This window comes from Bos indicus, chromosome 18 (assembly GCF_029378745.1).
Source record: "Bos indicus isolate NIAB-ARS_2022 breed Sahiwal x Tharparkar chromosome 18, NIAB-ARS_B.indTharparkar_mat_pri_1.0, whole genome shotgun sequence".
Classification (NCBI taxonomy): Eukaryota; Metazoa; Chordata; class Mammalia; order Artiodactyla; family Bovidae; genus Bos; species Bos indicus.
In genome coordinates, this window is record NC_091777.1 from 55,608,167 (window position 1) to 55,635,416 (window position 27,250).

Genomic DNA, 27,250 nt, shown 5'->3' on the forward strand with positions numbered 1-27,250 from the left:
TTTATGAAACATGATTTATTCCTTTGGGAGAAATTGATAGACCAATAAATATTGCACAGGGCACTGGTGGAGTCAAGATCCAGGCCGAGGTAGTTTCTGTAGAAAGGGTGAGGGGCCTGGGCAGCGAAGGCACCTGAATTTTGTTGTTGGGGCCTGAGTGGACACGAGCCTTGGTTTCTGGTTCCTCCTGGCCCACAGCTTTGTGCCGGGCACAAAACTCCCGACCCCTTCAGCCTGGACAAGCTGATGGGCAGTTGACCAAATGGCCTGCCTTATAAGTACCGGCAATTGATAGAAAGAGCAGGTCTCCTTCAGAAATTCTGATTGGTTGCTTCTCTGCAGGGACAACTGGCTGCCCAAGGTTCATAGTGCCTGGCAGCTGTCTCACTGGCAGTTTGCCAGAGGAGCGGACTAAAAGGTTCTTATTGGCTGCAGGCTGGAGCTCCGCCTCGGTGAACATGATGGGCATTTTGCCCAGTACGGGCTAAACAGACAGTGATATATGGCCTCCGGAGGGCACAGTTTAACAACTGGGCCTGGTGGTGTGTAGCATTGCACGGCTGTGATTGGCTGGCCCTCCCTCCTCAGCCAAACTATGTTTAGAACTTTATGATGAAAGAGGGAGTAAGAGATGGACCAGAAGCAAAGCCAAAAAGCTTTGATTGGCTGTTCATCGGAAGAGGGGCGCCTGGCAACCGCGGGCTGCCTCAGTGGGCGGTTTTGTTTAAGAAAACAGCATAACGGAAGTGGTAACGAGTAATTGGAAGTTGGGGAGTGGCGAAGCATCTTAGCCATGATCGACAGCTTGTCAAGGAGGAGGCGGCGCTTAGTTCCCAACCAGGTGGCTGGGTTGGGCTGGGCCGAGAGGTTTCTCTAAGGAGTTGTCATCGCTAGGTGCGGACTTGGGGGAAGAGAGAGTAGCCAACAGGTCTAGTTTGGGGAGGCCTGGGGGCGGGTACATTCCGACGGTGGGGGGCAGGGCTTGCAGGTGGGCCAGGGCCCTCTTTCCGTTGAAGGCCACGTCACAGCCTGACTGGGCTAGAAGCCAGTTCTCCACCTCCGACTGGAGCCACTGGGAGGTCTCTGCTGGGGGAGAGGCAGGTGTTGTGAGGTCAGACCAACCCGAAGGACTAAGAGTGGGCAGCGGGGAGGGTGCAGGACAAGGAATAAGAGGTGTCTGGGTTTGGAAGAAGCCTAGCGGAGTGGGACAGAACCTAGGAGGCTCAACGTTGGGGCTCTCATCCGGGGACCAGCCAGGGACTCTTGTTCAGGGAGGAGCCATCTGGGCTCTCTAGTAAGGGAGTATTTGGGTTGGCATATAGGAAGCAGCGGACGGGGAGTGGGGAGCATACCACAACAGGAGTCTGATCCAAGACTCCTATCGCAGTTGAGGTTGAGGTCATCCCAGGAGCAGGCCCACCGAGATGGGAACCGGGTCAGGGGTCCCGACTGTTGAATCCGGTTCACCAGCGCGAGCCGGGTTTGGGAGGCGGGCATCGTGGAGATGGGAGTCTCACTGGGGCAAGGCCATCTGGGACTAAGAGAACTCTCGACTCCGTAGTGGCGGGGTGGAGTTTGTTCCAGGTGGGGCCACATCTGCGCCCAGCAGTGTTAGGAAGGGGCGGGGCCTAGCAAGTGAGGGGCTGCAAAGGGGTGGGGCCTCTTGGCCCCTGCGGGCCTACCTTCCGGCGGGCCCTTTGCCCCCCCGGGCCGCCGGGCCAGGAAGCTGTGCGCAAGCAGCGTCTCTTTGGTGTGCTCGTCCTGTGCGCGCAGGACTAGGGCGCTGAGCAGCTCTGCGTTGTTGGACGTGCTGCGGTAGTAGAGCATGTGCGCCAGCTCCAGCGCCTGCGCGCTGCGCCGATGTCCGAACATCTGCATGCAGGACAAAATCCGGGAGGGGAGGGGCGGGGCCTGCTGGGACTCCACGCCCCGCCCATACACACACCCCACCCAATCACACAGGCACCCATATACAACCCCACCCATACGCACACCCCTAGGTCACTCGGGCAGGTACTGCCCTTCCCAAGGGCTCCCGGGACCTCTGCGGCCCTCTCCGGCTCAGGTATTTTTACGCTTAACCCACACGCTCTGGCCCTAGTGCCTCGGAGGCCGCTGCCCGGGTTTGCTTATCTGAGCCACGTAACAATGGATGTGTTCGAGGATTCACAGACAAGAGTTTTAGCCTGGGCACTTTTCATTACAATTTTTTTTAAAGTCCTTATCATCTAGACACATATAAGTATTTCCAGATGATGTGTAGAATTTGCTTCAAAATAATCCAGTGGTGGTGGGCGGGGGGTAGGGGCGGGCGGGGTGTCTTTAGGTGAAACCTGATTGTTACTAATTGTTGATGCTGGGTGCTGACGACAGAGGAGCTTATCATACTATTCCATCTGTGCATTTGTTTGAAATTTTTTGAAAGGTTTTAAATATTGTAAAGAGTGTTGTTGTTGTTTAGTTGCTAAGTCCTGTCCGACTCTTTGTGACCCCGCCAGGCTCCTCTGTCCATGGGATTTCCCAGGCAAGAATACTGGAGTGGGTTGCCATTTCCTTCTCCAGGGGATCTTCCCAACCCAGGGATTGAACCCAAGTCCCCTGCATTGGCAGGTGGATTCTTTACTGCTGAGCCACCAGGGAAGCCGGAAGAGAAGTGTTAATGGACAACAAATACTTGATGAGGGAGAGGCGGGTCTGGGGCCCAGCTGTCTACTGGCTACCCCTTCCCCACCCTCCATCCCTCCTGCCTGGACCCCTTTCCTCATTCCTGTTGTCCCTGAAGAGGGAGATGAGAGCCCATCAGTGCCCTCTGGGACTCGAACTCAGATTCATCCACCCAGATTCGTCCTTTCATCCACCAAGTGAGTTCAGGGTTGCTGGGCCCTGCGGCCTGCAGGCCTGGATGCCAGTCCTCTCTCTGCCCCTCCAGCTATGAGGCTGTGGCCAAAACCTAAGTCTTCGGGTAGCCCTGTCTGTGAGCCAAGGCAAATGACAGAAGGGGCACCAGAAGTTAATAAAACATGGCACAGAAGCTGGCAGGTCACACGTACTTAGTTATTGAAGTATCTTCTGCCCAAAGAGTGTTGCCCACCCTACGTGGAAACCTATGGTGAAATGCCTCTGAAATGAACACAGCCCTGGAAAATCGCTGAAATGGCCTGCACGGTCCCAATGACACGCTCTGTGTGAACTGCACTCTCTTCTTACAAGGCCAGCACAGTCAGTTTATGTCCCTGCATTGGAACGAATCGCCAATTTCTTTGGTTGGAGGCAAGATGCAGGAATTGGATGCATTCGCGACTGTTATGAAAAATACATTGGGTTGTGTGCCCGTTTCTGCCAGGCTTATGGAGTGGAATTCTCGCAGGCTAAGTGAGCAGGTCATGCCATTCCGAGGCAGACACGTGAGGCCAGACCTCTCCCTGGAGAGGGCTCACCACTGGCCAGCTAAATGGCCCTCAGACACTCACCAAGGCCCACGCTGAACGCAGTGTCTCTCCTTATCCAACTCCTCAGTCCCTCCTTCCTCCTCCCCTGGGGTCCGTATCTGGGGTGGCCCCACCATCTACGCCATCACAGATCAGAGCCCTGGCACCATCCTGCCCCCTCCTCGCCAGCCTGTCACTCTCTGGCCCCATCCTCCTGCCTTGACCCTCTCTGCCCTGTCCCCTCCTGTCCAACCCACCTAATGCATCACCCAGCCTCCTCCCAGGCCTCAGTCTCCCCTACTCCCTTCTCTCTGCAAAGCCCCAGAGTTGAGCCTGCCCCTCCCCTGCTCACACCCTCAAATAGCTCCCTAGTGCCCTCAGAGACTCCAAACTCTGTGGCCTGGCCCCAGGGATTACTCCCACTCAATATCCTGCTCCTCTCCCATGAATGCAGCCCGTGTTGAATGAGCCCAGTCTACCCAGATGGTTGCCCTGAGCGCGCCCTGCTCTCTTGGGCTTCTGGGCCTTGGGACAGGCCAAGTGGCTTCCAGTCTTTTCTTGAAAAACACTGTCTTATCATCAAGGTTCAGGATAGACATCGCTTTCCACAGACAAGCAGCTACATCCCTGGGTTCCTACAGGGCCCACTGCCGCCTCGGTCAGGCACATGGCTGTCTGTCCACGGGCCCCACGCCTCTCCTTCCAGGGCAGGACCAGCCCTGAGGCATCTTTGGGATGCCAGCTCGACAACCTTCTCAGGCTGCCCCACGGGCCTCCCCGGGGAACCAGGACATGTCAGGAGCCCCCTCAGCTCAGGAAGTCTGGGAGGGCTTTCTGGAGCCTCTGAGATGAGGGTGAGGAGGGGTTGGTCAGCCTAGCAAAAGGATGCATGCATGCGTGCTAAGTCGCTTCAGTCGTGTCCGACTCTGCGACCCCATGGACTGTACCCACCAGGCTCCTTTGTCTATGGGGATTCTCCAGGCAAGAATACGGAGTAGGCCGCTGTGCCCTCCTCCAGGGGAGAGTATGTTTCAGAAGGAGGAACAGCATATGCAAAGGGAGAGAAGGGGAGAAAAGTAGCGGTGGGAGGAGCTACAAGTATATTTTGGTGGAGCTGAAGCTGAGAATTGTGTCAGATGAGGCTGAAGAAGCAGTGTCTCTGAGGCCAGGTTGTGAGCAAGGGAGGAGCAGGGCCAGCCCAGGGGCCATCTGGGATGGGCTAGAGGGGATCACTGGGTGGGGGAAGGCTAGGAAGAGGATCTGAGCTGGAGCCGAGACAGAGGAGAGGAGACGGGCACAGGGAGCTTGGGGAGCAGAGCACTGGGGGGCAGGAAGGACAGGCTGAGGACTGACAGGTTGGGGGGCAGGGTAATTTCCAGAGGTCTAGTCAGTGATTTGGGGACAACAGGGCCATCCACAGATGGAGAACCAGGAGGAGGAGCAGGTGGGAGAGACGCTGTCCTCCACGTGGCTGCTCCAGACTTGAGTGCGGAGCTCCTGGATCTAGGAGGCACGGGGGAGCAGCTTGTGGAAACCGTGGAAGTGGATGAGCTCTCTGGGGGAAGGGTAGGAAGAGGGCCATATATCCTGCTGCAAAATCAGCCTCCCAGGTGTCTGATCAGAGCAACTGTCCCGAGATGCGGAGCTGGGGAGGAGAAGGGGGTTTCAGGGGAAGATGGATGCTCTGTGGACAGCTGGACAGAGGCCAGGGAGGCCTGCATTTAAGGCACGGAGGGAGTCCCTGGTAGTCTAGAGATTAGGATTTGGCGCCTTTGGTGCTATGGCCCGGGTTCAGTCCGTGGTTGGAGAATGGAGATATGACAAGCCAAATAAAAAAAGAATGAACTTAAGGAGGCTCAGCCTGGGGCATGGAAAAATGTCTAAAAGGGATCAGTAAATGAACAGGTGAACTGGGCTTTAAACTGGGTGTCTGAGCCCAAGAGACTCAAGAGTTCTCCATCCCCAAGGGCCACTGAGAGGTGGGACAATGGTCCTCCCTGGGCTGAAAAGGCGCATGTCCTCCCCAGAGTAGCTCAACACCCTCTTCCCCCTGCCCCTCTGATCCAGTCTGTGGTTGCCACATTCCCTCTCTGCTTACAGCCCTTCTGTGGCTCCCCTCTGCCCTGAGGACGAAGCCCAGAGCCCCTGCCTTGGCATTCAAGGCCCTCGCCACCCCTCTGGGGCCTTGCTTCTCCATCCTGCACGCCAGACCCCATCCCTGTGAGATTCCCCAGGCTGTGCTCACCACGCCCCTTCTCCACCAGGCTCAATCCCCGCCTTTCAGAGCTTCCCTCAAATGACACCCGACCCCTGGTCCTCAGCAGGAAGTGCTCCCTGCTCAGCCAGCGCAGCCTGGTTATTATCTGTGGGATTTATTACCAGGCTTCCTAAGAGCCCGTTGGGATGGCTGAAAACAGCTTGAAAATCAATGAACCAGCAAGTGAATGATCAGGTACAATGGACAATTCGCGCCAGTTCGCACTCTTGGGGCCAGTGCCAACCCCAGGGAGAATCAGTAAAAGGTAGCCGCCTCAAGGCAGAGCTTGAGGTTCAGCAAGCAAAGCACAAGCTGGATTCCAGCGCCCACCTGTCCCTTCGGCCATGAATCCTTGGATGATGAACAACCTGTACAACTGGATGGGGCAGCCCTGCACTCACACGTAGCAGGATCAGGAAAGCAGCTTGTTCAAAACACAGGCCCTGGTCCCAGAGTTTGGCGGTGGGGAAGCCCAGACTCAGCGGACAAGAGCCCAGTCAGTAATAATAGTAATAAAGGTAACGGTGAACTCTCATATGACACGTCTGTACTGTGCACCAGCCTCTGTTTTCCATGTTCAGCGTATTAATGCATTTAATCACCACCACAACTCACTGTCATCTCTGCTTCTGAGATGCACAGAGAGGTTTAAGCAGCTTGTTCAAGGTTACATAGCTTAGGACTTCCCTGGCACTCCAGTGGTTAAGACTCCGCACTTCCACTGCAGGGGTCATGGGTTCGATCCCTGCTTGGGGAACGAAGATCCCACATGCCACATGACATGGTTCTCTCTCTCTCTCTCTCTCACATACACACACGCTAAAAGAATAGGTCACACAGCTAGAAGATGGTAGAAATAGATTCAAACCCAGGCAGTCTTGTTCTAAAACACACCCTTCACATCACCAAGTGCCCAGTGAGTGGCTGTGAACACTTGTGTCACACTGGCCATGTGCAAGCCCTGCACCCAGTGCTCATTACAGATTCACTCATCTCTTCCTCACAATAGCCCTCCTAGGAGGGTCTCGCTATTTATTAAGCCCATTTTCCAGATGAGAAAACTGAGGCTCAGGGAGATCAAGAAACCCTCCCAAGGTTGTGTTGAGTGAATAAGGAAGGGAAAGAAAGGCCAACCCGAAGCAGGAATCATCCACAAAAAAAAAGAAACAAACTGACAGGGTGGCCTGACCCTCTAGCTGACCATCAAAGGGCAGGCTTGGTTGGGGGTCACGTACCTTGGCGGCCCGCAGGCCCATGAAAGCAGCGAAGAGCAGCAGCAACAGGGAGGTGGCCATCTTGAGGTCAGAGAGCACCACCATGCCCACGTTGACAAAGAACACTACACCCGAGACGATCAGTGTGACGTTGAGGATGGCACGCTGCAGGGTGGACGTGCGCACCTTCAGCTCGGGCAGCAGCTGCTCCAGACCCTCCAATGGTGTATCCTTGAAGCTCTTCAGCACTAAGTGACCCTTCTTCGTTCGGGCTGCTAGTATCACCCGCTTAAAGTATCTCCTGATGGCCAGAGATGGAGGGGCGAGGACAGTCAGAACAGCCCCCGGGAGTCCCCCTCCAACCCTAGGTCATTCTCGCTGGCTCTGAAGTCACACCATCATTTTAAAAGCTACTTAAAAATGGTGAGAGGAAAGTCAGAAGTAAGCTAAGTGCCCAACTAGAGGGGATCACTAACATGATGCAATCCCCTATTATTGGACACATAGGTTGCTTCTGATTTTATGGACTTGATAAATGAGAGCTGAATAAAAATTCTTTAGTTAATGTTCAAACCCAAATTCTATATATATTTCAGGGTATCTGCTAGGTGCCAAGGAGTGCTATTTAGCTCTGGAGAGACAACAAAATGAGTCAGTCACTGCCTTTGTGGAGCTTATAGTCCAGCATGAGAGACAGATAATTAAAATAATTAAATAGACAGTCTGCAAGTATAAATATCTCCCTGGAATAGATTCCTGGAAGTGGAATTACCGGTTTAAGGGATATGAGAGGCTTTTTGTCTTTGGTTTTTGTCTCTGAATTCGTAACCGTATTTGATAGTCTGATTTCCAGACCGATTGGGTGACTGACAGGCCCCCTGGCCAACTGTGAGACGATATGGCTCTCCTAACAATATCTGTATCTAACTACGTGTTAAAAACATAGTGTTCTTCAGAAACCTGGTGGTACCACTTTTTCAGAATGTGGCCTTCCCTCTCTGAGCCTCAGTTTTCCTCATTTGGAAAACGGAGAGAAATGTCCCTAGCCCTTCTCTTCCCCTAGGAACTGCAGGTCTTATTTCTCCTTGGGAAGAAGAGGCAGTATTTCATTGACCCTTTCTCCTTTCTTGACATCCCACCCAGGTCCCAGACACCCAAATCCAGACACTGACCTGTCCGTCCCCTCTCGACTCTAACCTTGCTCCCTCTTGCTGCAGCTGGGGAACAGGGGCCGCCTCACCTCTCTGCAGGGGGTGATTTGAAGAAGAAACGCTTGGAGCCCACGCTGGACTTACGGGGCATCTTCCCAACTCGCTGGCCCAAGGCCCAGAAATGCATGTAGATATACTGGTCCAAATTTATTGTCACCTGCCAAAGGGAGGGAGAAGGAAGCAAAAGCAGCTGAGCATAAGCCACGGTGTATGCAGGATACTAGAATTACATGCCTCACCCCCAGTGATCCTCTGCCTCCCCACCTACTTCCCAGACTCATCATCATCCAGTGTGCAGACAGACAGCCATGTATGGTTGTTCACGTTGTACACTGCACAAGGACACACCATCCAAGATGGCACCATCCACGTCATAGTCATCTTCATGACCATATTTCCTAGCATCTATAATGCCACTGATTTTAAGGTACTCTATCATTTTATGAAGCAACTAAAAGGGAAAATATATTGTCAATTAAACTACTCAACAGGGGCTTCCCTGATAGCTCAGTTGGTAAAGAATCTGCCTGCGATGCAGGACACCCCGGTTCGATTCCTGGGTTGGGAAGATCTGCTAGAGAAGGGATAGTCTATCCACTCCAGCATTCTTGGGCTTCCCTGGTGGTTCAGCTGGTAAAGAATCCTCCTGTAATGCAGGAGACCTGGATTCAATCCCTGGGTTGGGAAGATCCCCTGGAGAAGGAAAAGGGTACCCACTCCAGTATTCTGGCCTGGAGAATTCCATGGACTGTATAGTCCATGGGGTCGCAAAGAGTCGGACACGACTGAGTGAACTTTCACTTTCACTTTTCAAACCATGCCACACTACTGCTTCTAAGTCACAATCCAATTTCAGAGACGGTTAAGTCTGACTTTAGAAAACAGCACAACTTAAAATCACCAAAATGTGGTGATTTTTAGTATTTTGATGATAATACTAACAGTGTTTAGTATTTTGATTATTAGTATTTTGTTGACTTTTTCTTTTGGCTGTGCCATGCGGCTTATAGGATCTTAGTTTCCCGACCAGGGATTGAACCCAGGCTCCAGAAGTGAAAGCGCTGAGTCCTCACCACTGAACTGCCAAGGAATTCCCATATTTTGTTGACTTTAATGGTGAGTATTTTGTATTATTTATTATAGTCAGCCCTCCATAACTGCAGGTTTCACATCTGTTGATTCAACCAACTATAGGACTGAAAAAAATTTTAATTCCAGAAAGCAAAACTGGAATCTGCTGGTATCACCAACTCTTTTACACAGCATTTACATTGTATTAGGTATTACAAATAATCAGAGATGACTTAAAGTATGCAGGAGGATATGCATAGGTTATATGCAAATACTATGCCATTCCATATAAGAGACTTCAGCCTCTGAGGATTTCTATATCCTCAAAGGCACTGGAATCAATCCCCACCCCCCACACCAAAGGACAGCTCTCTTAATAGTTTGCAGGCAGATGGTGATAGAGTCTCTAGTCCTAAGAAGACCTGTAGCTTATGATGCTTTTCCAACAGGTGGGAGTGAAGTTACCTGAGAAGAGGCACCTTTTTCTATTTCACCAAAGGTGCCACATGGGCTAGTGTTCAGGACTACAGCTCCCAGCAGCCTCTGCTTCCCAAAGGCTCCACCCCTGCCCAAGGTCTCCTGGGAGTTTGGGTTGTTTTCTGGAAGACAAGCACCTGGACCTCATCCTGAGGGTGATGGACCACCAGAGCGTAGGCCAGGGTGTCCTCCGTGAGTGGGGAGAAGTTGGCCTGGGCCAGCAGGGGCTCCAGGGCCTGAAGCACTTCCTTCTCATTGGACAGACGCTGAGGGTCTGTAAGTGAAGGCTGGTCAAGAGTCTCCCTGTCCGGGTTGATGGGGTCATACAAGGCCTGAGGAGAGAGTCAGAGAGAAGAAAAATGGACTAGGTCAGAGTGTGAGGGATTGTGGGTACATGTAAGGATGTTCCTGGCCCCATATTTTAAATAATGGGCTACCCCAAGGCTGGATTTGGGGCCCTCTTCCTGTCTCTCCCCTCAAGCTCACAATATGTTGCCTCACCATTCCCATGGCCTTAAACACCATCTCCATGCAGGTAACTACCCAACTCACATCTCCAAATCAGACCTCTCCTCTAAGTTCTAGACCTAATATCCATGTTCAGTTTGTGGGGATGTTTAGTAGTAATGGCACCCCACTCCATTACTCCTGCCTGGAAAATCCCATGGACAGAGGAGCCAGGTGGGCTACAGTCCATGGGGTCGCTAAGAGTCGGACATGACTGAGCGACTTCACTTTGACTTTCCACTTTCATGCATTGGAGAAGGAAATGGCAACCCACTCCAGTGTTCTTGCCTGGAGAATCCCAGGGACCGGGGAGCCTGGTGGACTGCCGTCTTTGGGGTCACACAGAGTCAGACACGACTGAAGCGACTTAGCAGCAGCAGCATTACAGTAGTACTTCCCCTTCCCCCATAGTAGTAGAGAAGGCAGCGGCTGTGGGGCTGCCCAGATAGACTACATTTCCAGCCTCCTTTGAGACTAGGTGTGGCCAGAATTCATCCACAGAATATGAGCAGAAGTAACAGATACTTCTTGCCCCTCCTGCACCTTCCACTCGTTCCTTGTTCTTAACAGCTTAGAACGCTCTCCTGCCTACAACCGAGTTCTGAGCCCACAGAGATGAAGACGGGGCCCTCAGGGGATGGCAGAGCAACAACATGGAAGGAACCTGGGCCTGGCATCATCTCATGAGGAACAGAGCTGCTCATCTACCGTGGCCAACTTACCACAAGGCTGTTAAATGGGAGAGGAAGAATCCTCCACCTTCTTTAAGCCATTGCCTTGTGGGGTCTGCTTGTTACAAGAGCTAAGCCTTTATAGGAACTAATACAAACTCTCTACCTGACATTTCTTTGGGATGTCACAGTTGCCTCAAATCCAACATGTCAAGCCCACAAGATCACATCCTCCCATCCCCATCTTCCAGCAAAATAACCATCCTGGATGCCCCCTCCCAAAGCTATTCCCCCCAACCTTCCCTGGCCTCTCCCCTGAGCATCAGATTCTCATAGGCAATTATGTCTTTGGCATCTCCAGCTGGATGTCTAATGTCTAATACCATGTCTAATGGTATCTCAGATCTAACATGATCTAAGGAAAACTCTCCATTTCTTCCCCCTCCCCATCTCAGTCTTCTTTCAGGAAATGGCACTGTGATCCATTCAGATGCTGATCAGGAACCCTGGAGGCATCTTTGATTCCTTTCTTATCATCACCCCCATATCTGATCTTTAGCAAATTCAGCAGACTCTCTGAATCGTTCTGGACTCTAGCTTCCTTTCCATCCCACTGCTGCCTTCTCGTCCCAGCCACCATTGCCTCGCACCTAAACAGGTGCATCGGGTTTCCACTCTCCCACCATGTCCAAACTAGTTCCCACGTGGCTGTCACGAGGAGCTTACTGAGATTATAAACAGACTCTATCCCTCCAGAGGCTTCTCATAGCATTTGGAATAAAATCCAAACTCTATGACCTTCAGTGTCCCCATAGAACTGGGTAATGCCTTGTCCATCTCATCTTATGCACCTATCAATGCTGCCCAAAATTGTTGACTGAATGAATGAATGCATGAAAAAAAAAAAAAAAAAAAAGAGCTAGGGACTTCCCTGGCGGTCCAGTGGTTAGGACTCTGTGCTCTCAATGCAGGGGGCCCAGGTTTGATCCCTGTTTGGGGAACTAGATCCCACATGCCACAACTAAGAGTTTGCATGTCACGACTAAAGACCCTGCAGTGCTACAACAAAGATGGAAGATCCTGCATGCTGCAACTAAGACCCAGCACAGCCAAATAAATAAATATGTGAAAAAAAAAAAAAACAATTTTTTTTTAAAGAGCAAGCTTCCAGGTGGCTTGCCTATTTGTTCACAGAGAGATGGAGTTTCAGGGTGACATATAATGTGTCCCAGACTATCCAACAAGCCCCAGAGGGAAGCACCCCTCCATAAAACCAGCCCCTAAACCCCACCCTCTGTGTGTCTCTCAGGAGAGGCAGCCTTAAGGAACAACATATCAAGGTCAAGGGAACCTTTTGTTAGTGGAAGGAAACCAGGGAGGGGACATTCCAAGTGGGAGGAATGGCCTGGGCAAAGGTTTGGAGACGGAAAGTCCAGGGTCTCCGAGACAACGGAGCCAGGTGTCTGATGATGTAGTAGAGAATCGAGCCCAGCAAGTCCTCATGGGAACTAACTCTGAGGGCCGGCCCGTGCTGGCCCAGAACAGTACTGGGGCCCAGAACTAAGGCCTGTGTCCAAGTCCTTCCAGCCAGGCTGACAGAGCAGGTCCCATGGGCCATGTTCTCAAATTCACGGAATGACCTTGAGAAATGCCTTTCCCGGGGCTGAGCTGCACTTTGAGAGTGAGGGACTCTCAGAGCTGGAGGAGGGAGAAGTGCATTCATCTAACGTCCACTGCGAACCAGATTCTCTTCTGGGAACTTCGCATCCGCCCATGGCTTCGAGCCAGAAACCTGGATGTGGTGGGTGACCACTGCTGTTCCCTTTCCTTGCATGACTTATTAATCACGATGATTCCACCTCCAAAACAGAGAGCCACTCCGCCAGGCTCTCTCCTCCCCACCAGCCCTGCCCAGTCCACACCACCATCGCCTTCTGCCTGGATGAGTCCAACAGCCGTCTCCAGGGCCCTCACCTCCCTCCTCTCAAGTCCACTCTCAAGCCCTCTGTGTCCCAAAGGGGGTCCTGAAATTCCTCCCCAATCCTGCTCTCCCTCACCCCCATCTTCTCCATGTCAGAGAAGTGCATTCTTCCAGGTGCTCAGGCCCAAAGCCTCTGGTCATCCTGGACTCCTCTCTTTCTTCAACCCATCAGCAAATCCTGATGGCACCCATTCAAAACAGACCCAGGATCCGACCACTTATCTCCTGGGCAGTCGTGACTGCCGCGCCAGTCTCCCGGCTCCCAACCTCACCTCCCAGTCTGTTCCCGGCAACCACCAGAGGGCGCCTCTTGGAACAGAAGTCAGCTCACGTCTGTTCGCTCAGAGCCATTTCCTGGCTCTCACCTCACTCAGAGTCAAAGCCAAGTCTTCACTGTGTCCCATAGGGCCCTGAAGGATCTGGCCACGGGCCCCTCTCTGGCTCATCTCCAGCTTTGCCCCTTCACTCACTCACCTCTAGCCCCTCCTACACACCATGCACACTCCAGCCACCGGGCCTTTGCACTTACATTCTCACAGATCTCCACACGGCTCACTCTGGCCTCCTTCAGGCTCAAATGTCACCCCCTCAGTGAGGCTGTCCCTGACTACTCCACCTAAAACTGCAAAAAACACCTCTCCTTTCTTTTTCTCCTTAATTAGGGTTGCCAGATTTAGCCAAAAAATAAAATACAGGACACCAAGTTCAGCTGTATTTCCAGATCAACAATAAATAATTTTTCAGTTTAAGTATGTCCTGTGCAATACTTAAGGATTGTATTTACATGGACATAATTCTACTTTAAAAAGAACAATTTCTCATAGCTTATCTGAAATTCAAATTTAACTGGGTTTAGAGGGTAGAAGAGTGTCCCCTAAAAATTCCTGTCCCCTGGGAACCTCAGAATATGACCTCATTTGGAAAAGGGTCTTTTAGGTATAATTAAGGTATCAAAGTGAGACCATATTGGATTAGGGTGGGCCCTAAAAGCCTTTGACTGTGTGGATCACAATAAACTGTGGAAAATTCTGAAAGAGATGGGAATACCAGACCACCTGACCTGCCTCTTGAGAAACCTATATGCAGGTCAGGAAGCAACAGTTAGAACTGGACATGGAACAACAGACTGGTTCCAAATAGGAAAAGGAGGACGTCAAGGCTGTATATTGTCACCCTGCTTATTTAACTTCTATGCAGAGCACATCATGAGAAACGCTGGACTGGAAGAAGCACAAGCTGGAATCAAGATTGCTGGGAGAAATATCAATAACCTCAGATATGCAGATGACACCACCCTTATGGCAGAAAGTGAAGAGGAACTAAAAAGCCTCTTGATGAAAGTGAAAGAGGAGAGTGAAAAAGTTGGCTTAAAGCTCAACATTCAGAAAACGAAGATCATGGCATCTGGTCCCATCACTTCATGGGAAATAGACGGGGAAACAGTGGAAAGTGCCAGACTTTATTTTTTTGGGCTCCAAAATCACTGCAGATGGTGATTGCAGCCACGAAATTAAAAGACGCTTACTCCTTGGAAGGAAAGTTATGACCAACCTAGATGGCATATTCAAAAGCAGAGACATTACTTTGCCAACAAAGGTTTGTCTAGTCAAGGCTATGGTTTTTCCTGTGGTCATGTATGGATGTGAGAGTCGGACTGTGAAGAAGGCTGAACGCCGAAGAATTGATGCTTTTGAACTGTGGTGTTGGAGAAGACTCTTGAGAGTCCCTTGGACTGCAAGGAGATCCAACCAGTCCATTCTGAAGGAGATCAGCCCTGGGATTTCTTTGGAAGGAATGATGCTAAAGCTGAAACTCCGGTACTTTGGCCACCTCTTGCGAAGAGTTGACTCATTGGAGAAGACTCTGATGCTGGGAGGAATTGGGGGCAGGAGGAGAAGGGGACGACAGAGGATGAGATGGCTGGATGGCATCACTGACTCGATGAACACGAGTCTGGGTGAACTCCGGGAGTTGGTGATGGACAGGGAGGCCTGGCGTGCTGCGATTCATGGGGTTGCAAAAAGTCAGACACGACTGAGCGACTGAACTGAACTGAAATCCAATGAGAGTGTCCTTATAAGAGACAGAAAAGGACTCACAAAGAAGAAAGTGATGTGAAGATGAAGACAGAGATTAAAGTGATGTGTCCACAAGCCACGGACTGCCGGAAGCTTGGAGAAAAGCATAGGATGGGTCCCTTCCTCTGAGGCTCCAGAAGAAACTAACCCTGCCAGCACTTTGATTTTGGACTTCCAGCTTCCTGAACTCTCAAAGAAGAGATCTCTTGTTTTAAGCCGTCCAGTGGATGCTCATTTGGTATGGCAGAATTAGGAAATGAATAAGCTGGGCGTCCTGTACTTTATCCGGCACTCTCTCTGTGGTACTTAGTACTTCTTAACATATTTTACTTCTTTACCTTGTGGAAGGTCAGTCTCTCTCCCTGGCACGTGATGCCATGAGGCAGATACACAGGCGCACCACTGAGGCCGGGGGCCTGGAACCTTCCAGGACACAGTAGGTGCTCAGTAAACATGCACTGAGTGAATCCAATGAATGAATGCACAAGGGAAAGGAGGCCCAGAGAGAGGGCACCTGCCAAGGTCGCCCTCACTCCTAGTGAACGACAAAGCTGGCGTCTGAACTGGGGCTCTTCTTGTTCTTTGCCTGCTCCAAACTGCTTCCTCAAGGGTCTTAGGTCATCAGCAAATGGTAACCCAGTGTGTCTCACTCACCTCTGATGTTTCTACCTACCCTCTCAGGGTCTCCATTTAAAACCTGCTGCCTTGGGACTTCCCTAGTGGTTCGATGGTTAAGAATCTGCCTTGCAATGCAGGGGATGTGGGTTTGATCCCTGGTCCAGAAACTAACCCATATGCCACAGAGCAACTAAGCCCATGAGACAAAACTAGAGTGCCTCAACGAAAGATCTCGAGTGCCAGTTAAGACCCAATGCAGCCAAACAAATAAATAATAATAAAATAAAATATGCTGCCTCAGTGAGAATGTGTGTCTTTGCTGCATATTCTATGTTTCAATATGGTTAAACATTTGCATAACATTTAAAAATAACTTTTTAAAGAAAAAGAATCCTGACTCCAGAGGCCAGAGATGCCCCAGAGAAAAGCTTGGAGGCCAGCAGACAGGAGCACAAATCTTGGCTCTGCCACTTGGGACCTGCCTCATCTTGGGCTCAACGGGGCCCTCTTGGAGCTTTGGTTTCTTCTTCTGCCAATGGGGCTGCTGGCAGCTACTTGGTGCTGCAAGGAATTGATAAGCCTGATGCAGAGGGGCCAGAGCTGCTACTCACCAAAGCAAGGAGGGGAGCTATGGGGGGCAGGGGCAGTAAAGGGTTAATTCCGCAGGCCTGAGTTGTCCAAACCTTGCACATTCCAAAGATCTGGTCCTTGAAGGGCTCCTGGGAGAGAATCTTGAAGCATTCACTCCCCAGGGCTCAGTTAATGTCCCCGGTGGTCATGTAGGTTGTACTGTCTAGATCCTCCCAGGACTGTTTCTTAGCCCAGTCTCCTTCCTTGACTTCCAGACTATGGGCATTGAGTCCATCTCTCCACCCAGCTGTCCAAGAGGCAGCTCAAATTTCTAAGTCTAAACTGAGCTCTCAGTCTTCACTGCAGACCTGTCTCTGCTCTGCTTTCCACATCTCAGTAAGTGGCAGCCGTATCCTTCAGGAGGTGCGGGCATGAACTGCTGGAGGCCCCCTGACTTCTTTCTCTCCTTCAAGGTCCCGCCCACTCAGCCAAATGCTGATGCCTTCCAACCATTACCAGTGCCTGACCACTTTTCACCACTTCCACTGCTATTACTCTTGTCTGAGCTGCCATTATCTCTTACCTGGACAAACATAATAGACTCTTTAATGTATCTCCCTGCCTCTGATGGTCTGTTCCCTGCTGAGCAGCCAGAAGAATCCTATTAACACCCGAATCTGTTCATGACCCGCCTCTGCTCTGAACCCTCCTGTGGCGGCTCCCAGCTCGCTTACATAAAAGCCACGTCTCCAGCACAACCCACAAGGCCAGGCACAGTGTCCCCTCACTCCCTCTCTGCTGTCACCTCCTGCCCTCTTTACCTCCAGCCAGTAGTTCTACTGCCATTCCCCCAACACTCCAGGCCCTTACACCTCAGGCCTTTGCAATTGCTTTTCTCTTGAAAAAGAACGTTTTCTCAACGTTTTTCCTTGAAAAAGAGGACATTTCTACCTGAAATGTCCATCCCCAGACACCCATCGAGTTGACTGCCTCAGTTCACCCAGGTATTAGTTTATCTGTCACCTCCTCAGAGAAGCCTTCCTTGACCACCCTGTCTAAATCAGGCCCTTTTCTCATCGCTTTCCATCCCACCTTCAATGGCACTTACCACTCCTGGGTGTCATATTTTACATTTTTTGTTTTCAATTTGGCCACACTACATGCTGAAGAGCCGACTCATTGGAAAAGACCCTGATGCTGGGAAAGATTCAGGGCAAGAGGAGAAGGGGGCGACAGAGGATGAGAAGGTTGGATGGCATCACCAACTCAATGGACATGAGTTGGAGCATGTTTGAGCACCAGGGAAACAGTGAAGGACAGGGAAGCCTGGCGTGCTGCAGTCCATGGCGTGGCAAAGAGTCAGACACAACCAAGTGACTGAACAACACGGCGTGTGGGATCTTAGTTCCCTGACTAGAAATTGAACCCGCAGCCCCGGCATTGGAAGCTCAGAGTCTTAACCACTGGACCACCAGGCAAGTCCCTTATTTATTCATTTATCATCTTCCCACCTGGAATATCAGCTCCAGAGGGCATGGCTTCATCTGTCCTGTTCACTGCTGCATCCCTGATGCTTAGAAGAGGGCTGGACTCCAAGTAAGCACTCAGAGAATTTTTGCTGAATGAACAGATAAGCAAACAAGGACAACAGGGCCACAGGGTCCTGGTTCTCACCTGCAGCTGGGTCAGGACGTGATGGTAGTGGAACAAGGTACAAAAGTCCACGTGGGCTGTGAACTCCTCCAAGGCAGCCTTCTCCGCAGGAGTGGAATGGAACTCCTATTACCTCGGGAAGCAAAACATCTCTTTAGGCCTCTCTCTCCTTCCTCATGGTGGGGCGGAGGGGTGGGGGTGGGGGGTTGGGATTCTTTCCTGGGCAACCCAGACAATCAGAGCTCTGGGCTCTTTAAAATTTTGTGGGTTTTTTTGGGGGGGTGGGGAGGGGGAGAGAACTGATAAATTTCACTGAAAGAAACTGAGGTAGCCCTGAAGAGTGAAAAACAGATGGCTTAAAGAGCTAGGGTTTCAAGTTACCACTCTGATACTTACTGGCCAGCAGTCACACAATGCTTATTTGTGTGCCAGGAACTGTTTGCTGGCATGATCTCATCCTCCAGAGGACACAAGAAGGCTGATGGAATTATAACCCTCATTGTTCAGAGGGGACACCTAGGTTTAGGAAAGTCACTTTCTGAGGGCCACACTGTCCATAAAAGAGAAGCTGAGACTCTAGACCAGGCCTGGTCCAGAGCACACAGATTTACCCACTATTTTAGCATTTCTACCTCAGTGCCCTGGGTGAATGCCATCCCCTCTCTGAGTCTGTTTCCTTTGGCAACAGAGGATCACACCCTCTTTCTGAAAAAATCGATAGTGACAATTTGATGTGATTACATGTGTCCATATATCTAAATGTGTGTTTGTGTGTGTATATATATACTTCTGTATATGGATAAAGCCCAGCATAGAACTTAGGCCATACAGAGGCATTTCAGTTCAGTTCAGTCGCTCAGTTGTGTCCAACTCTGTGACCCTATGAACCAAAGCATGCCAGGCCTCCCTGTCCATCACCAACTCCCAGAGTTTACCCAAACTCATGTCCATTGAGTCAGTGATGTCATCAAGTAATAATTATTAAATGAAGGAATGATGATAAAAAATAATCACAAGTATGAAGGTGACAGTGGGGTAAGAACTTAAGCTCTTAGGGTCGAGCAAGTATCTACTTGTCTCACCTAATCCCCACCCTGCTCTATAGTCAGTACACTTTGGTTCAAATCTGAGTCACTAGTCATGACCTTAGGTGAGTCACTGCCCTTCTGCTTTAGTTATCTCCTTTGTAAAGAGGGAATGATGGTGGTACCTCTTACTGGGTTGTTCATTATTCAATTATATGCGGAAAATGCTTAGCACGGTGCCATATAATAAGAGCTCAGTGTAATATGATTATTGTTTCATTGGTACAATAATTATTATTAGGGAGTAGTCCTTGTAATGACGAAGATGAAGATCATACCCGTTTTGTAGAGGGTAAAACCACCCAAGTGTGAGTGCTTGTTCAAGCCCCCAGAACGAGCTAGAGTCTGGAATCGCTGCTTCATCTACATCTCGGCAGTCAGTCCCCAGCATTCCCACTCACTCCTCGCTCACCTGGGCCTATAAAGGGTAAGTGAAGTGAAGTCGCTCAGTCGTGTCCAATTCTCTGCAACCCCATGGACTGTAGCCTACCAGGCTCCTCTGTCCATGGGATTTTCCAGGCAATAGTACTGGAGTGGATTGCCATTTCCTTCTCCAGGGGATCTTCCCGACCCAGGGATCGAACCCGGGTCTCCCGCACTGTAGACAGACGCTTTACCGTCTGCGCCACCAGGGAAGTCCCATAAAGGGTAAAGGAACTACAATTCCCAGGGGGCGCCAAGGGCATTCTTCTATAGCTTGAAGGGCTGTACCGCCGCGAGGCCTGCCGGGATTCGTAGTCCCCAGGCTCTCGGACCCGGGACGGGCGGTACCTGTATCAGGAGGCGGAGCAGCTGCTCTTTGGAGAACGGGATGTGCCGTTCGCGGTATTGCTGGGCCCAGTCGCGGGGCTCCGTGGGGTTCCACATCTTGCGGTACTCCCCCATCTTGGCCTCCAGCGATGACAGGGCCCGGGAGTGACCGAGAAACGAGGGCAACAGAGGCCATACTCGGACAATGGATCCCCAGACCCCTCGGGTCACATGCAGCATGGCTAGACCCTTTCCTCGCAGCCTAAACGAGGGAAATGGGAAGAGGTCAAAAGTCATCTGGGGGAAAGGTGCCCCCTCCACCTCCGCCTCCCAACTTCCAGGGGCCGTTTCTACCCCAGGCAGCGGGTTAGAGCCCATCCGCCCGCCTCGTAGGCCCTCCTGTCCATCCCCTCCCACACTATTCAGTTGGCCTGAGTCCCAGGCAAGAGTTTTGGGGGAGCGTTTTGCGGGCCCAGAAGCCCTGTGGTGACAAAACCTCTGCGGGGTCTAGGCGTCAGGTGAATCTTTATAGGATATGCTCGGAAAGCTGCATGAGTCTGCAGGGCCGCCCACCCCCGGCCATGCAATCTTTCACCCTTTCCCTCACCTTTAGGCAACGCTCGACTGTCATTGAGCCTCCTGCGCATGTGCAAAACGGCGCCCTGGGCCTCCGAGGTTCGGCTTCAAGCCGTGGTAGGACGCATGCGCAATGCCTGGGTCATCGAACGGAGTCCATTTTCTTCTACTGCCCAGTCGCGACTACGCATGCTCAGTCTGCCTGGCTTGCTTCATGCGCTTTGCTTGGACTCGGCGCATGCGTTACAGAAGTATCTCCTTGTCCACAAGCTTCAAAGAGGAACAGGCGGGGCGGGCGCGAGACTCCGGGGGCTACTGGGACTGGAGCAGGGATGCCCGTGCGCAGCCCGCCAACGGCGGGCCGCCCAACGTCCGCTGAAGCCACGCCCCCGCTCGTGTCAACTCAAGAATAGGCGGGGGAATGGGGCGGGGCTTCAGTGTAGCCAATCAGCTGTGGAGGAACGAAAAGGCGGGAAAAAGAGGAAGAAAAAGAAGGCTGAGGTGGTGCCGGGGACCAGGCAGGGAGGGTGGGCGGAAGGAAGATCCGGCCTGCAGGTGACGTAAACCCGGCCTCCAGAGTAAGGCTGACCCTTTATCAGGCAGCATCACCCCGAACCCTCACCACCCCCATTCCACGCCTTAAAGGAAGAACCCGGATTCTCTGAAGGTAGCTTAGCGCCAGGGGCTCGGTCTCCTTATTATGAGGGGACAGATGAGTTCGGAGACCATGTTCCCCACACATCTGAGGTCCAAACTTGAGGAGATGCACTTTTATGAAGATGGAGCTGAATTCTAAGGGAAGGTCCTGATTCTAAGGCAATCACCCCATCACCAGGACAGCCTAAAATCTACCCTGAGGAGGCTGGGGTCTCTGCTCTGCGTGCTGTTGCCCCCAAATCTGAAAGAGGTCCTCGTTTTCAGACCTCCCAGGTGTTCTGACCGCCATTCTAGCACCCCTTATCCCTCAAAAATCCCATTAACACAGTCCTTAAAATGGGCACTCTGGCTCCTGTGTCAGAGACATCACCCCAATATCCTACCCTCTCCTCTCTCCTTCTCCCTGGCCCAAGATCTCCTCACCCTGCCCCTCCACTTCTGGGATTCTGGAAGCCCCCTCACCCTACATCCTCCTCAGCCTACATTCCTAGTTCCTAGGCTCCTCAGCAGCCCCCCTCACCCTGTACCCCACTTTGGAATTATCTGAAGCCCCCTCAGCCTGCACCCCAACTCATAGGACCATCGAGCCACCCTTTCACCCTGCGCCCCCACCTGGAGGTGGGGCTTCCTAACAGCTCTTTCATCCCATGCACCAATTCTAAGAACCCTGCAGACCCCTCACCCCATATAACCCTGTCCTTGGACCTCAAGAACCCTCTGTCATCCCCTGCCCCCTTCTCCTGGGACCCTTGGCAGACCCCTCACCCCACAGAACCCCATCCTGGTACCCTCCCCAATACTCTTCCATCCCATACCCCCTCCTCCTGGGACCCCTGGCAGCCCCTTTACCCTGCACCTTGGATTCTAACCACCCTCCACCATTCCTGTTGTCTTGCAACAGCCGAGCCCCAGCGTGGGCCTGGAACCTGCAGACGGCAGTGCCCAGCCGGCAGAACCCAGCATCCCTGCTCTGGCTTCCCAGAGCCCGAGCAGCAGAGCAGCCGCCATGCACATCCCGGAGAGCCTCCAGGACCTGGCCGACAGTGAAGCCGTGCAGTTTCTCAAGAGGCCAAAGGCGATCACACGGATCTTTGCAGGGGTGAGGCCCTTCTGTGGGCCAGCTGCCCTGTGGGTGACATGAAATAGGGCTTCTCAGCTCTCAGACCCAGTGCACAGGGTGGTGGGAGGAAAGGAAGGGCCAGCTTGGGGGAACAAAGCCAAAAGGAACTTGTAAATGAAGTCACCCTCTACTGAGCATCTTAACTATAGGCCCTGCAGTATTCTGAGCACTTATCAACTCTCCTGGGAAGAAAGAACCCCGCAAAGTGGGTGCTCAGGAGCCCCACTTTTGAGAGAAGAAAACTGAGGATCAGAGAAAGTTAAATAATTTTTTGAAGGCTGTGCTGTCCAGGGGGGTAACCATAAGCCACATGTGGCTATTCTAATCTAAATTAATGAAAATAAAATATTCAGGGACTTCCCTGACAGTCCAGTGGTTAAGACTCCGTGCTTCCAGTGCAGGAGGCCAGAGTTCGTTCCCTGGTCTAGGAACTAACATCCCACAATCTGCATGGTGCAGCCAGAAAAAAAATTTTTTAATTCCCCAGTCACAGTGGCCACATTTCAGGTGCCCAATAGCCACACATGACTGGCAGCTCTCATATTGGACAGTGAGGATCTAGAACATTTCCATCATGGCAGAAAGTTCCAATGGACAGTGTTGGCTAAGGTCACACAGTAAGAGGCAGGGACTCAAACTGGGGTCTGTGAGAATACAGCCCATTCATTTTCCACCTCTCAGACCTAGGATGCCAGGGGGGTGGGTGGTCTCTGTGTGCCAGGCACGGTGCCAAGCAAGGACTTTACCTGCATTTGTTTCATCATTACCACATTCCCAAAGAGTCCAGACACCTGGGGGCAAATCCTCATTGAGCCCCTGACTTTGCTGTGTGACCTTGACCTGCTCACTGCCCTTCTCTGGACCTCAGTGCTTGAGGAGTTAGAGCTGTGACTCTGGGCTTTACACTGTGTAGCCTCCACGGTGCTCCTTTGGCAGAGTTGGGAACTGAGGCCCAGGGAGATGATGAGACTTGATCTGGGTCAGGGGGAATATCTGGAATTGAACCCAGGGTCCTATTCCAGAAGGATCGATCAGGCCTGGCTGAGGATCCTAGTTTGGCCACATGATGTCCACATAGAGCAACATCCTCCCCTGCTTGCCTGGCTCAGTCCTGGCGTGATTATCAGCAGCACCTCCTTTAAGTCTCAAAAGTGCCCTGTTTTATTTGATAACTTGCCTGGTCACGCTAGGGCTATGTGACCTTGAACCAGAAACTTGATTTCTCTGAACCTCCAGACCCTCGTGTGTCTAGTCCTTCCTGCTCATCAGGAAAGACTATGTCCAAATGAAATCAATGCCTCTCAGCCTGTCACCATGGGCCTGGCAAGTAGTCATCATTCCTTCAATAGCAATGATTACTGGGACCAACTTGTGATCAAGCAGAGAGATGGGTTGGGGGAGGCATAGGGTGGTGGGGACTCATCTCCATCGTCGTCGCCCCAGGGAAGCGGGGAAAACGCCTTCCACATCCCAGTTCCCAGTCCCTTGGTGGTGTCAGCATTTCCGCTCCTCACCATGACCCTATGACGTGGGCATTGCGACGCCTGCTGGACCCAAGAGGAAACCAAGGCTCACAGAGGTTGAATGACTTGCCCAAGGACATCACCCAGCTGGCGGGCAAGTCCCAAGGATGCACAGGTTTCCAGTCTTCAGAAGGAAGGGCGGGAGGTGAGGGAGAAGGAGGCCCAGCTGGTGTGGACTGGTGTGGGGAAGGGCTGGGGGGAAGGGCCGCCAACCTTGCCAGACTCTTCAGTCACGGACTTTGCCTGCCGCCTCCTTCCTCCCGCCTGCCGCCCTCTCCTCCTTCCCCCCCTGGCCTGGCTCCTCAGTAGGGAGTCTCTGGGCAGCTGGTGCTCTCGTCCTTCTCACGGCCGCCCGCCAGCTGGTGCCTTAACTGATGAATCTTTGCTCCCTCCCTGGGGAAAGGCCAGGAAGGGTGTGGAAGGAGGTCAGACTCAGGCTTCAGAGGGTTGAAGTCCCTCCAGCCCAGCCAAGCCCCCTTCTTGTGGGTCCAAAAGCAGCCCAAGGATTTAGGGGGGTCAGCAGACAGACAGCCCACAGACCTGGAAGTCAGGGGGGCTGGATTCCAATCCCATCTCTCCACGACTAACCTTGAGAGGACATGTCTCCTCTCTGGCCAGTCATGAGAATTACCTTCAGAGCCAGGCCCCCACCTCTTTGGGGCACAGGACAGACAGGGAAACTGAGATGCCAAGCAGTGAGCAGTTGGCCCAGGTCCACCCAGTGGGTGGGGTCAGACACGTCTGGCTCTTTCCACTGCGCCATCAAGGCTTCTATTTATCACCTGTGAAACAGCAATGAATTATTATTGTAACCTCGAACATGCAGGACTGGAGCAAGGCTGCAGGGAGGTGGCGCAGGTAAAATGTATCTGGGCTCAAAAATGATCAATGAGCCTTCCTGTCCTTGACCTGGCTCTGTCTCAGACCAGCAGGGCAAGACGCTCCCCTCCTGCAGACTCTGCTGCAGCCCCGAAGCGGAGTGGATGTGAATACCCTCCCTTAGAGCTAAAGTGCTGGACAAAAGGAGGGACTAGTCACTATTATTGGGCTTTCCTGGTGGCTCAGCGGCAAAGAACCCACCTGCCAATGCAGGAGTCTCAGGTTCAAGCCTTGGGTCGGGAAGATTCTCCAGAGGAGGAAATGGCAGCCCACTCCAATATTCTTGCCAGGGGAATCCCATGGACAGAGGAGCCTGGTGGGCCAAAGATTCGGACACGACACAGCAGCAACAACAACAACAAAGTCATTATTATTATTTTGTTTGTTCTTATTCAGAGAAGGCAAGTAAGACAAAGGAGAGAGGCGGATGGACAGAGGCTGAGGAGTTTAGGGTCAGTCCTTGCCTCCCTGCTCCTACTCGAAAGGGCAGAGCAAGAGCCAAAAAGAAGGGCCAGTCATTCACTCTTCCAACATGTGTGCAGAGGTCCAGCCTGGCACTGGGTCCTGGGTGCAGACAGAAGGGTCCCACGTGCAACCTGTCCAGGAGTTCAAATTCTAATGAACTTCCTTCCCCTTGTCTCCTCCCTCCTTCCCATCCCCAGGCACCACCACATCCAATCAGTCACCAAGTCTAATGTCAAGTCCTAAATCTCACTGGATTCCCAGGAGCCCCTTCCCATCCATCATGACCCTGGAGTTTGCCTTGAACCCCTAGATCTAACCCTGGCCATCCTCTGCTCAGAGCCCTGCCATGCATAAAATTAAGCCTAAGTGAGAAATTTAATTTTTCCCATGGTTCCCAAGTCCAGTCCCCTCCGTCTGGTGTTCAAGGCCTCTGAGGGTCTGGCCTCCCTGCCCGCACTTCCAGCCTCACTTCATACCAGATCCCTCAGCTAAGATTTCTCTCCAACCCCTGCAGGAGCTTCACTCAGCAGCAGCTGGCTTTTGCACACATGGATCAGCCTGCCTGGAATGCCCTTCCTCCTGTCTGCCTGCAAAACTCCTCAGTTTTTTCTTTTTAATTCTTACTGGAGTGTGGTTGATTACAGTTGATATTATGCTAGTTTCAGGAATCAGTATACTGAATCTGTATAACGCGATTCGGTTATACATACATACATATCCACCCTTTTTTTAGATTATTTTCCCATACAGGCCATTAGAGTATTGAGTAGCGTTCCCCATATTATACAGTAGGTCCTTTGTTTTGTTGTTTGGTTGCTAAGTCGTGTCTGATTATTTGCAACCCCATGGACTGTAGCCTGCCAGACTCCTCTGTCCATGGGATTTCCCAGGCAAGAATACCAGAGTGGGTTGCCATTTCCTCTTTCAGGGGACCTTCCCGACCCAGGAATAGAACCTGGGTCTCCTGCTTTGGCCGGCAGATTCTTTACCACTGAGCCACCCTGTTGTTCAGTCACTATGTCGTGTCAGACTCTTTGCAACCCCATGGACTGCAGCACGCCAGGCTTCCCTGTCCTTCACCATCTCCCTTACTTGTGAGCAACCTTACTTGTGATCTATTTTATATATAGTAGTGTGTACATGTCAATCCCAGGCCCCAATTTATCCCTCCCCCAAAACTTATTAGTTAAGGTACTGTTCAGATCAAGCCTTACTTCCTCCTAAATCCAGCCCCCTGGGTTCAGTTTCTGCTCAAATCTTGACTCCCTCCACAACTGCAGGCCCCAGCTTCCTCCCCAGCCTCCCAGCCTCCTGGCCTCCAGTCTCACCGGCTCGAGTCCATCTCTGCATGGCCCCAGAGGGGCCTTCACACACCTGGAGCCGACCCTGCCCCGCCCCTGCTCTCAGCCCCCTCCCTGGCTCCCTCCCAACCCCCAGAGATCATCCCACTCCATAGTCTTCTTCACCCTGCCTGTTCTTATAGGCCTCACCGAATCCAGAAAGCACCCCCTGGACCAGCTCCCACCCCCCAACACATACACAACGGTTCCTTCCATACCTGGTGTCACCCCTGCCAGGCTGTGTTGTGACCGTCAGGGACAAGCCACCGGGGCTTCAAATTGTCCCTGAATCACAGTGATAGGAACCGCTGCCCTCCAGGCATCTGGTCCAGGCAGATACATTAATAGCAGGAGTTAGGGCAGATTTAGGGTTTCCCTACTGGCTCAGATGGTAAATAATCCTCCTGCAATGCAGGAGACCTGGGTTCGATCTCTGGGTTGGGAAGATCCCCTGGAGAAGGAAATGGCAACCTACACCATCATTCTTGCCTGGAAAATCCCATGAACAGAGGAGCCTGGTGGGCTACAGTCCATGAGTTCGCAAAGAGTTGGACACAACTGATCGACTATGCACAGCATGTACGTGCGCAAAGCGGATTCAAGAGCCAGACCGCTTGGGTTCAGATCCAGGCGCTGCCCCCTCACAGCTGATGGGCTCTGTGCCATTCACCACCTTCTTTGTGCCTCAGCTCCACTATCTAAAAGAGAGAGAGAGACTTTTGGCAGCACCCACATCCTAGGGTGGCTGTAAGGATGGCACGGGTTGGTGAAGTACACTGGTGGTTTCATCGATGAACATGGTAGAAGCCAGCAGTAGAGGCAGACGGTGCTACCCCGGTGTGCTGAGCGGCGACAGGGCCAGCCTATCAGCGAGACTGCGTTTGCTTGTTTTTTTTGGCCACGCCGGGTGGCACTAGTTCCCTGACCAGGGAAGTCCCAAGGCTGTATTTGCTTTACTTATTTTTTAAGTTTTTTAAATTTGATTTGATTTATTTACGTATTTGTTTTCAGCTGCCCTGGGTCTTCGTTGCTGCATGCAGGCTTTCTCTAGTTGCGACGAGCGAGGGGCTACTCACTAGTTGTGGAGCGTGGGCTTCTCATTGCAGTGGGTTTCCTTGT

The 27,250-nt window shown here is 51.9% G+C and overlaps 2 protein-coding genes across 6 annotated transcripts in view; one reads left to right on the plus strand and one right to left on the minus strand.

Annotated features, from left to right (window-relative positions):
* Positions 1-20,314, minus strand: TMEM143 (transmembrane protein 143). 2 transcript variants are annotated; one of them, XM_019979417.2, is made up of 8 exons: positions 20,179-20,314; positions 19,593-19,833; positions 17,758-17,862; positions 9,796-9,990; positions 8,140-8,267; positions 6,921-7,200; positions 1,683-1,872; positions 1-1,083 (listed from the first exon to the last, which is right to left on the minus strand). In XM_019979417.2, exons 2-8 carry the CDS (start codon positions 19,809-19,811, stop codon positions 827-829), a joined length of 1,374 nt encoding a protein of 457 aa, XP_019834976.2. In that variant the 5' UTR covers positions 19,812-19,833; positions 20,179-20,314; the 3' UTR covers positions 1-826. The 2 variants fall into 2 exon arrangements, with proteins under 2 accessions (XP_019834976.2, XP_019834975.2); XM_019979416.2 differs by having other exon boundaries at positions 1-1,086.
* The window catches only part of SYNGR4 (synaptogyrin 4), a 10,475-nt gene continuing 3,441 nt past the window's right edge, over positions 20,217-27,250 (plus strand). The window contains exons 1-2 of one of the 4 annotated variants that reach the window (XM_070771396.1): positions 20,217-20,702; positions 21,706-21,903. In XM_070771396.1, the coding sequence (XP_070627497.1) occupies positions 20,217-20,702; positions 21,706-21,903 (684 nt within the window). The other 3 variants (XM_070771397.1, XM_019978721.2, XM_070771399.1) reach the window with 3 other exon arrangements.

Coding starts and splice junctions, on each gene's coding strand:
- TMEM143 (XM_019979416.2), bottom strand. CDS start 19,811: ATGCTGCATGTGACCCGAGGGGTCTGGGGATCCATTGTCCGAGTATGG. Junction 17,863..19,592: donor TGCTCCGCCTCCTGATACAG/GTACCGCCCGTC, acceptor CCGAGGTAATAG/GAGTTCCATTCCACTCCTGC. Junction 1,873..6,920: donor TGGGCCTGCGGGCCGCCAAG/GTACGTGACCCC, acceptor TCCTGCATGCAG/ATGTTCGGACATCGGCGCAG.